Source organism: Polypterus senegalus, chromosome 1, assembly GCF_016835505.1.
Source record: "Polypterus senegalus isolate Bchr_013 chromosome 1, ASM1683550v1, whole genome shotgun sequence".
NCBI classification, from domain to species: Eukaryota; Metazoa; Chordata; class Cladistia; order Polypteriformes; family Polypteridae; genus Polypterus; species Polypterus senegalus.
In genome coordinates this window covers 331,954,478-331,967,001 of record NC_053154.1, presented here as the reverse complement: position 1 = coordinate 331,967,001, position 12,524 = coordinate 331,954,478, and the positions used below count along the sequence as shown (strand labels likewise).

Here is a 12,524-nt window from a genome sequence, read left to right as displayed (position 1 = left end):
TTTATTTTTTCAATCCTTTGATTCTTTAACTTTGCTCCTTTTGTGATGTCAGCACGATTTGTGCGCTGGGATGACTGCCCGGCTCTCTCCTGGAGGCCCCTGTCCTGCGCTTGTGTTGCTCGGCTCTCGTTCTTGTTTTTATTTTAGACATTCTTGGGTTTATTTACAGCGTTGCTAGGGGTGTGGCCTCTGATGTCAGGACTCCATTTCTAGGGGTGTGGCCTCTGAGGTCAGGACGCCATTGCTATGGGCGTGGCCTCTGAAGTCAGGAAGCCATTGTTAGGGGTGTGGTCTCTTAAGTCGGGACCCCATTGCTAGGGTGTGCCCTTTGAAGTCGAGACCCCCATTGCTAGAGGATTTGTCTCGGAGATCAGTACCAAAATGCTAGGGGTGTGGCCTCTGAGGTCAGGACCCCATTGCTATGGGCGTGGCCTGTGAGGTTAGGTCCCCATTGCTAGTGGGGATGTCTCTGATGTTGGCTCTAAAATGCTAGGGGTGTGGCCTGTTAGGTCAGGGCTCCATTTCTAGGGGTGTGGCCTCTGAGGTCGGGACCCCATTGCTATGGGCGTGGCCTCTGAAGTCAGGAAGCCATTGTTAGGGGTGTGACCTCAGAAGTCAAGACCCCATTGCTAGGAGGGTTGTCTTGGAGATCGGCACCAAAATGCTAGGGGTGTGGCCTCTGAGGTCAGGACTCCATTTCTAGGGGTGTGGCCTCTGAGGTCAGGACCCCATTGCTATGGGCGTGGCCTGTGAGGTCAGGACCCCATTGCTAGGGGCATGGCCTGTGAGGTCGGGACCACATTGCTAGGGGGGATGTCTCTGATGTTGGCACTAAAATGCTAGGGGTGTAGCCTCTTAGGTCAGGTCTCCATTTCTAGGGGTGTGGTCTCTTAAGTCGGGGCCCCATTGCTATGGGCGTGGCCACTGAAGCCGAGGCCCATTGCTAGGGGTGTGCCCTCTGAAGTCGAGACCCCATTGCTAGGGTTGTGGTCTCTTAAGTCAGGACACCATTGCTAGGGGTGTGACCTCAGAAGTCAAGACCCCATTGCTAGGAGGGTTGTCTTGGAGATCGGCACCAAAATGCTAGGGGTGTGGCCTCTGAGGTCAGGACCCCATTGCTATGGGTGTGACCTCTGTGGTTGCTACCCCATTGCTATGGGCGTGGCCTCTGAAGTCGGGACCCACACATAATCAACGGGACGGAATAGAAGGACAGCATGGAGTGCCACTCCTTACCCGACCTGGGATGCCAAACCTCTAAAGTTTTCAGAGTTGATTTTTGTGACCTTTTGCTTTTGACCCTCTTGCTCTCCGACCCTCGATGATCGTCTCTCATGCTGGCCTTCAGCTTCGTTTCATATTTTTTAGTTTTGGTTCGGTTTTTATGGAATCTCCTGGTTTTGTTTGAAAGTTCGCCTGCCCATTCGCTGACTGAACACCAGAACGTCTGTATGCTCAGGTAATGTAGAGCTTTTCTCAAGGAACGTCTATTCTGTTGTGTCAACTACTCGTGGGTCATGACCCCACAGGACACGCCCCTGGCAGTCCTGGCCATGGAGAACAAACATGGCAGTGATGGTTAAAATACAAGATGGAGTCAGAAACACTCCTAAGGAGTAAATGGTAAAATGAAAGAATAAACCTTAAGAAATGGATCCCATAACCCGAAGACGAGTTTAAGATCGTTAAAGACAATTATAACAATAGGCCTGTTTAAGGTGCAGGCCACCAGCCTGATTCGAGTTTCCAGGCCTATTGTGGAGTTTCGGCCTGTGGGCCCAAATATGCCAACACACTGCAGTTCAGCTTCTTCTCGAAAGAACCAATCAGAAACAACCTCTGTGCTGCTGCTAGCCAGTCCTGGGGGGGCTGCTGTCCACGGTGGTGGTCCGGCAAGATGCGCTGTCCATGTCTAATTAGAGTACGGCGTACATAACACAAGTAAATTAAAAGTGGAATATTTTGGATGTTGGCTGGTGTTATTAATGCAGGCCAGGTGCCGCCATTATTATCAGAACTGGCACAGCGGCCGTGATGCCCCGTTACCATCGATTCTTCCACCTCTCTATGCTGGCCTGTTTGCATTTCCCTTCGTGCCACTCCTCCACCTCTGTGTTGTTAACGCCAGTCAGGCTGTGTGGCCTGCCAAGCTAGGAGGTGCCTCTAGGTGGCAGTAGGCTCTTCAGCTCCACACAGAGCGACTTCTACCGTTGTGTCTGCAGCACTCGGCCCGTTCGGAATCACAGAAAAGAGCGTCTGTAGTCAAATGTGATTCCGTACAACAAACATCAGGCTACATTGACATTTTTCAGTCTGTTTTATAATTTAAATTAGAAAACATTTCGCATTGAAACAGGCAGCCATTGCCCGGCTGGGATGCCAGCTGGATGGAAGGACCAGGGGAGAGAGCATCTCCAAGACACTACCTTCACTGGGACACTAGCGGGCAGCCCTCCTGGGCGGCTGTGGCACCACGGATCCCCTCTGGGACTTGGAGTTTGGCATCACCCTGTTGGGGCCGCCAGGTAATACTGATGAGCCCACCTGGGGCACTCCCAGAAGCCCACTCACTCCATACGGGGAGCCGGAGTCGGGACGAGGAAGACGAAGACGATGCTGGCCAGAGGAGGAGTGGAGGAGGAAGGCCCGAGAGTGACCCAAGGGTGACAGAAGGGGCCGCGTCTCGCATACTTTGGTGCTGAACTGCGCTGTGCGCCTCCCCAGCTCTGAGTAAAAGTGGGTCACGTGCTGCACTTCAGTCTCTGCCCACCTGTGTCGGGTTAGGGCGGCTCTGTGGGTTTCCATGGCATGTTGAAAAAGCAAGTGCGCCCCTCCGTTTCGGACCACCTCAAATTAGACTATTGGACTAACTGTAACCCAAACCCTAACCCTAATTAATGAGGAGGACATTGCGAGGGAGGATCTGAACGTGACTTACTTAAAGCTCAGACATTGAGTTTGGTTTGACGTGTGTGTCCTCACCACGCAGAGACCCCAGAAGGAAGGTTCTAGATGACTAGGAGTCTGCCAAGGGATGTATGAAGATTAACCATCGTCAAGCACTCCACTGTCCTCACCCCAGCAAGTTCAGACCCCCAAGATGCTGAGAAGACGTCTCTGAGAAGGCCGGAATTTTCATCACAGGACTGGCAGGTAATGGTCACCACTGCCCGAGTGTGCCATTGGTATGTGGCTGCACCAACATGCCAATGTGCCAGGAGGAGAGCAGAGGGAGTATCAGGGTGAGACTAAGCCCAGGCCGTGAACACGCAGACGTCTGGATCAACAAACTGCGGACACTCTAGGTAAAGACGGTTAGTTGGCCGCGGTGCCAGGAGACATGTCTAGAAAAAATCAAAGGTGACGTTTGACCAGAAGAACCTGGTGGCAGCCGCCAAGTGTGTGGTTTGGGGTGCTCTGCTGCCATCGTGTCTGTGAGGTGTCACCCAGTGCACGGCTGTGCTCAGGTCCTAATTTGGATTCGTCGTGCAGTGTGGCAATGCACCCTATCAGTGCAGGCTCCTAACCAACCACCCAGTGGGCACCCAGAGAAGAACAAGGATGCCATGTGTATGCACTTTAAAAAAGACTCCTTATGGGTTTTCTGAGCAGAGGCTGAGAGGTGAGCTCAGATGACAAAGAGGGCCAGGAAAGACAAGGTGGCAGAAGGAAGTATGGCATGGTCCTGAAAGGTGGCACTGCCCTCAGAACCCTGTTCCCCTTCACACTCACGGAAGGTGCCCATTTGTTAAGGGCCAGGGCAGTGAATTATTTTCATTTTTTCTGCTGCCACCAAAAAGACAAGCCACAGCAAACCAGTGACACACGTCAAACATGCAGGAAGACAGGATCAGAAGAAACACACACTGGTGCGAACTGGCAGCTGGCATCGAGCGGGTACTGACACCTTGGCACCTTTTTGCCCTTCAAGGCTGGTCAGATGCTCAGATGGCCAAGATGCCAGCATGCGGCCCACTTTTTCAGAGATTGACATGAATCTACCTTGGGACTGGGAGAGTATGCCAGCTCATTGCCCGGGCCAGGCCTGCCCCTGTAGTCTCTCCCATTCACAGATTCAGCTTGACTCACATATCGCTCTTCTGGGATGGGCATCTGCGGGCGAGGAAAGCCACCCTGCTGCCCGGGAAGGGGTGGTGGAGGGGGTGGGGGTGGCATCCTTGGAAGGGACGGGTGGGCTTGAGGCGGTGGCCTTGGTGAGGGTGGAGGTTTGGGCTTGGGTGATGGAGGACGGGGTGGCAGTCTTGCCGCAGGTGATGGTGGAGAAGGCCTTGGAGAAGGTGGCGCAGGTGCCATCCTCTTCTTGGGCTGCTTGAGGCTCGGGTCCACCCGGTCCAGAGTGATGTCATCCATATCGGTGGTGTGAAGCTGCAGCCCACCGGCGAACCGTCGCATGGACGAGGCTGTCGATGGCGACCTCGCTGGTGGCACCTAGGATGAGACTGGATGAGTCACAAACAGAGCAGGGCATGCAGTGACGGTCAAGCACTCTGGGGGTCCTGAGTTGGGGGGTTCAGCCTCATTATCACCAACTGGAAGCCTGGGAATGCAGACAGAAACCCACCTGTTATACTGTATAAGAGGGGCGAGCAGGTTGATCCAAGTAAATATCGGTCAGTAATCTGAACTCTTTGAGGGTGGAATATTTTTTGCAGTTTTCTGAAAAGCACACAAAGCAATGGCTTCACACATAAATTGGCAGAAAATGTCTTTTGCTGCACGCGTGGCTGCAGTCGGCGCCCGTTTGGTGTCGCGTGGGCAACTCAGTCACCAGCAGGAATACGCGCAGCAGTCGCAGTGTGACACAATCTGATCTGTACCCCTTGTCAACGTAAGTGGCGGTCCTCCCAGGTGAGCGCTGGCGTAGGGGCATTCGCTACATGGACACGTCCAGCGCCACGATCAGCGGACGCTGGCCCCTCTCTTTCATCTTCGATCTCCGGATCTCTTCCATCAAAATCCGACAAGTCAGAGTCCCACTCAGCGACACGAAATGCCAAACGCCGTCCACCGAGTATTCCGTTTGGCGCATTCGCTTTGGTCTTTCGCCAGGTGTCGATGCCATTTGAGGAGCCGTTTGCTCTTCGCTACTCAGGCAGGCGCAGGAAAGCAAATCCACGAAGCCACCTTTAAACAGAACGGCGAGTTTGGTGACAGCTTAGTGCGGGTTGCCGTCCTCTACCCCTGAATTTCGACAAAAGTCGTACGACATCCACCCTGAAAGGCGCGTCACAGGTCGATAAATGGAAGGACCGAGCAGCACTGGCCATGAACAGGCGTGTTAGCAAATACGACGAAGAGGAGGAGTAGGAAGAGGAGGTCAAGTTTCACTGATGTACTGGAAGCAACAAAAGGACCCCATCAGGGAGGAGCACACGAGATTATGGACCTTGACGTTTGATGAGCTTAGTGATAAAACTACAAGTGATGAGAACTCAGGGCACACAGTCTGTAGGTGGGCACAAAATGGGCTCAGACAAAGGATTTTGGCGTGACGGGCGGATGTTACGAGTGGCGTGCAGTAGGGGTCAGTGTGGGGCCGCTGCTCTGTAAAGAACAAGCAGATGACACCAAACTAAGTGGAGGGGCAGAGAGCTGGAGAATCAGAGGGACGAGGACCTGAGAGGAGGACCTGGGAGTCACGGTGGGCCGCTCGGAGTCTACATCATGTGTGTGTGGTTATATAGCGCCCTGATGTGTGCAGTACAAGTCACAGGCGTCCATAACATACTAGTGACGCCTCACCTGGAGTCCCCGTGTGTACTTTTGGTCCTCACATCACAAAAAAAGACACAGCAGCACAAGAGGAAGTCCAGAGACAAGGCTGGCTGTGGGACTCAGAGGTCTGAGCTACAAGGAGAGACGCATGGAGGTGAACCTATTCAGATACCAACAGGGGACACGACTGAAGAGTTTAAAGTTAGGAAAGGAACTGGTGCAGGGGATCCCACTTTAAACGAAATTCAGCAACAAGAAGACGCGGACGCAGCTGGAAACTTAAGGGCGGACTTTCCACAAATGTTACAAAGCTTCCCTTCACGCAATGAACCCCAGACAGCCACGAATACCCGAGTGTGGTGGACAGGAGGGACCTCTGAATCCCAAACTGATGTTATTTTAGACAAATCAAAGTAAACAGGATGGACGAGCTTGCTGGGCTGAGTGGCCTGTTCTTGTCACGTTTGTTCCAGTGACTCGCATTTTGAACTTTTGAACCCCCAACTCGGCACTCACACCTTCTTGAAAGCCACACAATAATTTCCACACACTTTTGAGTTGAACGAACTCCTTGGCAAAACACGCAGAGCGCAGCCACGTGACCCCCCGACGCCCACCCTCCTCCATTGTCAAACACACTCAGGCAGGCAGGCAGGCAGGCAGGCGAACCCCATGTTACCTCGGGGGTCTCGTTGTCGACCGAGGAGATCTGCTCGAGTCGGGTCTGGCACAGCCGCTCCACCCAGTGCTGCACCTTCTCGGATTCCTCCTGGTCCTCCCTCTCCGTCTCCGACACCTGAATCACAGGACTGCTGGTGAGATGGGGACAGCGATGTGCCCGGTGACCCGTCTAGTATCACTCACGAGTGTGGTGGCTCTTTGGTTTTGGACTCTCTGGAGGTGTTTTTTCATTTTATCACCCTGTTTTGTTGCCTTTATGAAATCATTGCCGGTCACAGGGGCTGCCATTTTGTGTCCAAATACTCTAAGGTTGCTATGCCCATCGGCAGTCACATGCCAGTGTTATGTTAACTTATCTATATATCTAAAATGCTAAAGTCTCTCCATCTGTCACGTGATAACTACAGGGGCTACAACCTTGAGCTTGGTCTTGACTGAAAAATTATGACCTGATATGTTGTGGAAATTCAAAAAATCTGAGGTTGACACAGTGACCTGTGCTCCTAGGTTTGTTACGGCAAAGTGATTGGCAAACCAAGCGACATGGTAGAAAGAAACAGAAGAACAGTGACATCTGATAAGCGTCAAGCAAACTGCACACGCAGATAACATGTGGAAGAACACCATAAAGGGAAGAAAAAGAAGAGCAGCGACATCTGCTGAGCATTGAAGTGAAGGCTACAGAATGCAGGAACAACAAAGATGGAGAAGTGCATGCGGACACGTGTGACTACTGAGTCTAGAACGTCCATCTTGGTCTCGATTGAAGGCATATGACCCGATATGTGCTGTTAATTAAAAAAAGTTGAGGTAGCAGCAACCTGTGCAAACCGACCTGCACTTGTGGGTTTCTTATGGCAAAGTGATCACAAAATGAAGTGACATGGCAGACAAAAAAAGAAGAGCAGCCACATCTGCTGAACATCAAGCACATTGCAGAGGCACAAGAGAAGAAGAAGAAGAAGAAGAAGAAGAAGAAGAGCTGCATCATCTGCTGAATGTCAAGGGCAGGATACAGAATGCAAGGACAACAAAGACAGAAATGCATGCAGAAGTCGGCGTGTAATTACAGGGGCTACAACCTGGACCTTGGTCTTGAGAGAAAAATTTAACACCTGTACATTCTGGTAATTCAAAAAACCTGAGGCAGCAGCAAACTGACCTGCACTCATGGGCTTCTTAAGGTAAAGAGACTGGCAAACCAAGCAATATGGTGGAAAGACGCAGAAGAGCAATGACATCTGATAAGTGTCAACCAAATTGCAGACGCAGGTAACGTGATGAAGAACATCATAAAAGGAAGGAAAAGAAGAGCAGCAACATCTGCTGAGCATCAAGCACATTGTAGAGGCACAAGACAAGAAGAAGAGCTGCGTCAATGCTGCTGAATGTCAAGGGCAGGATACAGAATGCAAGGACAACAAAGACGGAGAAATGAATGCAGACAGAAGTCAGTGTGTAACTGCAGGGGCTACAACCTTGACCTTGGTCTTGATTGAAAAGCTTAACACCTGATAAGTTCTGATAATTAAAAAAACGTGAGGTAGCAGCAAGCCTGGCAAACTGACCTGCACTCTTGGGCTTCTTAAGGCAAAGTGATTGGCAAACCAAGTGACATGGTGGACAGAAAAAGAAGAGCAGCGACATCTGCTGAGCGCCAAGCAAATGTGGATGCCGAAGACGTGATGAATGACAGGAAGAGAAAGGGCAGCGCCATCTGCTGAGCATCAAAGGCTGGACACAGAGTGCAAGAACGACAAACATAGAGAAATGTATGCGACCGGGGGTCCACATGCTTCACTAGTGTTCAGTCATTTTTTTCTGAAAATGTTATACATTTTAATTGTGTACTCCCTCCATTCTCTATACACATTTGCGTTAAAGACTTTCATTCTTTTTCTATTGTTACGTTTTGAACCTGTGGTGGACAGCTGTTCCCCCTTACCCGGCTGGGATGCCTCTACACTGGAAGGACCAGGGGAGAAAACATATCCAGAGCCGTACCCCATGAGAGTGATAGATAGATGGCAGACCCCCATGCTGCAGTGGTACCTCATACTCCCACAGGGCTCCATGGGAGTTGAGGTTTGGCACAGCCCTGTTGGGTTCAGTGGGCGCTACCAGGGCATGCTGCAGGTATCATTGAGCCCTGTGAGGCAGCAGTTCTGCCACACCTGGAAGTGATGCCGGGAGAAGATCACTGGACCCCTGGAGCACTTCTGGTGCCCTATACAAGAAGCCAGCTGCCATTACTCCGAGAGCCAGAGTCAGGGGGTGGAGGACAAAGCATACTGGAGGAGGAGTGGAGGCGAAGAGGAAGAAAAAAAGAGAGAGAGAGGAGAGGAAGGAGAAGAGGAAGAAGGAGCGGTGTGCCGTAGACTGTGCTGTATGGGCAGCCATAAATAAAGGTGGGTGTTGCTGAACTTGGGCTCTGAGTCTGTTGTGTCTGCCCCCTGCTGGTCACAAACCGGAACACCAAACATGGACATCACCAAGCTGGGTAACAGTTGCAATGATGTGACCCACTGTTGCTAGGGGGAGTAGCCCGGCGTGATGTCACCTGCATGACGGTATTTAAATTGCTGCCTCACTTCCTTCTTTGTCTACGTTTGTGGAGACTTTCTAACGAGACTTTTTGTTTGATTTCCCGATGATAAACGTTGAGATGTGAATTTCTTGACTGCTGAATCTCGTCTTGGCGGGCACAAGCATCGACCCCTGCCTACACTTTGGCTTCTGACCCACTCTGTGACACAGCAGTCCTCCCTGGATGGTGGCACCCAGCAGTTTGTATTGGAGTGACGGAAATGGAAGAAACGGCAGACATCGGGGCAAGAAAAGTGCGCTGCACTTGGGAATTGGGCTTTGATTTTCTCGTTTAGGGTTGCGTTTGGTGATTTGCTTTGTGTTTGTGGCTTTGATAACTTATTGTGCTGCTAAGAAATGTGTCTGCAGTTCTGTCGCAGCCTTTTCAAATCTTTATGCTGCTCTTCAAAGTGGCAGGGAGCAGTGACTGGTGACAGAAAGGGGTGCGCTGTGGTGGCACTGGCCGAGTCCTACCAGGTGTACAAAATAAGAACTAAACCCTGATGCCAAAGGAGACTACCAGGGTACTGAAGATGGCGGTGTGCACCATTCCTATCGTCCAAGTTTTCGGATTTCAAAAAAACAAATTAATTTTCGTTTGCAGTTAGTGGGTTTTTGAATTGTAAAATGTTCTCCCTTACTGAGGATTGCCTGGCACCATCTTTCACCGTATGTCTTGGACTTTGGTTGTTTGATTTACTGACTTGCTACAAACCTCTCTGTCTTCCCTCCTGGTCCCCCAAACCCCCACATCTCCCCCTCTGCCTTTCCTTACACGGGCGGCAGGTCACCGGGCACTGCCGTCCCACCTCCCGATCCGCTCACATTCTCACAAGTACCTCTTGCACAAGCCTGCTGATTTTCAGCTGCTTTTCTCGCTCAAACATCTCCTCCTTCTCTTTGGCCAACTTCAGCTCAAACTCCAGCTCCTTTTTGTTCTTCCGTTGCTCCTGCAGGGTGTCCACTTTGGACGGCTTCTTTTTCTCCTTTCCTTTCTGTGAGGCGAAGAGCACACCAGCTTTTCAGGCCAACAGCAGGTCATTTAGGCTACATCAGGCTTGTATGATATGAACGATTTGGTCTTGAGTAACGATCAGTGAACCCCACTGAACCTCGAGATCGGCAGAAATGCTTGGGAATTTTTTGTGAACTCAAAGAAATGCACTGAAATTAAATGGTAAGGAGAAGCTGAGCCGGTTTGGAATGAATTACGATGGCACAATGGGCTTTAAAATGTCCCTGAGCTGTGTGGCCGCCATGAGATAAAATTCAACTCCAAGTCTCTGCATCTCCCGAGCTCCTTTCCCTACGACTGGCGTGCGCCAACAGTATGAGAATATCTGCACAAGTGGAATGAAAATGGGGCAGATAGTGCAGATCGGGTAGTGACATCCCTATCCAACATGGCTGCTATTGCCCTGTGATGTTTGACTGGCCTCACAAAGCATCATGGGGTGTTAGGAGAAGTTTGCCTAATCTGGCTGTATGGCGAATTTTGATGGAAAAATTTGTCGAGCAAGTTAACCGGTAAACCTGGAAAATTTGCTGCAACAAAATCTTCCTCAATCTACACAAGTCCTTACTGAGGGGATCGTTGAGAAGGGGGGGGGTTTAAAAAAAAAATGGCGCAGTCGAGCTTCTGTACACAATGTGTGTATGTGACTGGCAGGAGTCTGAACAGCACTTAGTCTGCTGTCACACACGTGTGCAAGGGAGGGCCTGAATGAGGGCAATTCCACGACAGACCAGAGGGTGCGCTGATCCCTCCTCTCTTTCCACTGCAGAGGGATTATGGGAAATTTCGCCTGGGTCCCAATGACGCCACATCCGGTTCCGGCCCTGATGACCTCACTTCCTCTGCGCTCCCTTTGCCTCGTTAAGTCAGTTCGGTTTTGGACTCGTACCTGTACACATATGTACTCCCAATTTAACTCTTTTGCAGCCAGAAAAAATTATCCGGGTGGGCGCCCCAAATATTTGTGCAACTCTATTGTCTGCTCTTTGGCACCAATCACATTTATGAAACACGTCATTTTGAATATTTACTCGCTGTTTCTTAAAAAAAAAAACAATATGGCAGTATACCTTAAATAGCAAACATCAAAAATAACTGAGCAGTTATCAGTAACAACAATCCGCTGTCAAATCGCGTGAGCAGCTGGGAACGCACAGAGTTAAAGGGGCTCTCCGTGAATCAGGCGTAGTCGAAACGTCCTTAAAAGGAAAACGAGTTTTAGAGGAGACTGTTAGGGGTTTACAGTGGTAGCCGCCACCCTGCACCATCTTCTAGACGTGGCACTGGTGGCACACACGCACATGTATTACCCTCTGTGAACGGGAAGCATTTCCACCAAATGTGTGGAGTTTCCTTTTCATCGATTTCGTCGATGTTACTGTACGTGCTCACTTCAGCCGGGAACTTTCTCCTCGACAGATCGGATTTTCCCTATCGGTGAGTTCATATTTAGATTTATTTTAGATTAAAAGTGAAAAAATAGTAAAGCAATGTAGTCACGGCAATGCCAGATCAAACAGCGACAAATAAATCGCCATATCGAACAAGCCTGTGTCAGTCTCACGGAGCAGCACACCATGCAGAAAGGCAACGAAAACCACTCAACTCGGAGGCGGAAATACGAGAAGTAAATGAGTTTGATTAAAAAAAAAGGACAGAAAAGAAAACACAAAGTGACGCTGCCGGACAGGGCATAACATCGGCCAGCTCATCGGCCCGGGAGCGGCACCCACACAAAATGACATAGATGGGGAGTGGCTCAGTTGGCAATGCCACACATACCTTGCGGAGAGTCGGAAACCTGCCTTCGTACCGATAGAACCAGCCAAACGCTAGGGAGAGAGCCAGAGAGGGTGGAATTGAAACAGGAGATGACGGGTGCACACCACTGCTGCCACCATCACTGGCTGCTTCGCTTCGTTTTAACCTGGCCACTGTGCCCAACACTGCTAACCATAGACGCTTGGAATAAGCGACCAAGTAGTGTGTTTGTGCAAAACATCCCCTTCACAAGATTCCAGCGGTGTCCCCGTGTTCTTGATGAACTCATTTTAAAGTCACCGTCTCGATCCACTGCACTAATACCCTTCATCATATTCAACTCTTCACTCAGGTCTCCTCTTCATCACTGTAAAGGCTCAGCTCTTTTCATCTTTCCTCCTAACTCATCCCCTGTAGCCCTGAATCAGTCTGGCTGCTCCTCTCTGGACCTTCTCTAGTGCTGCAATGTCTTTATGGAGACCCAAACTGCACCCAGGACTCCAGATGAGGCCTCACCAGTGTGTTATAAAGCCTGAGGAGAACCTCCAGTGACTTCTACTCCACACATCAAGGCGCTATATAACCTGACATTCTGTGAGCCTTCTTAATGTCTACAGATAGAACTCACTAACAGTTAATCATATCTATCTAGCTATCTATTATATAGTGCCTTTCACATATCTGTCTATCCATCAATCCATACATCCATCACTGCTGTGTCCTTTTTGTAGCCTGGAGACCCAAA

The 12,524-nt window shown here is 50.4% G+C and overlaps 1 protein-coding gene across 1 annotated transcript in view; it reads right to left on the bottom strand.

Annotated features, from left to right (window-relative positions):
* The window catches only part of ush1c (Usher syndrome 1C), a 132,041-nt gene that overhangs the window by 23,669 nt on the left and 95,848 nt on the right, over nucleotides 1-12,524 (bottom strand). Inside the window, exons 15-18 of the mRNA XM_039740557.1 lie at nucleotides 11,801-12,023; nucleotides 9,843-9,998; nucleotides 6,416-6,532; nucleotides 4,003-4,449 (exon numbers count right to left, since the gene is read on the bottom strand). Of these exons, the coding sequence (XP_039596491.1) occupies nucleotides 4,003-4,449; nucleotides 6,416-6,532; nucleotides 9,843-9,998; nucleotides 11,801-12,023 (943 nt within the window). The remainder of the gene's footprint in view (nucleotides 1-4,002; nucleotides 4,450-6,415; nucleotides 6,533-9,842; nucleotides 9,999-11,800; nucleotides 12,024-12,524) is intronic.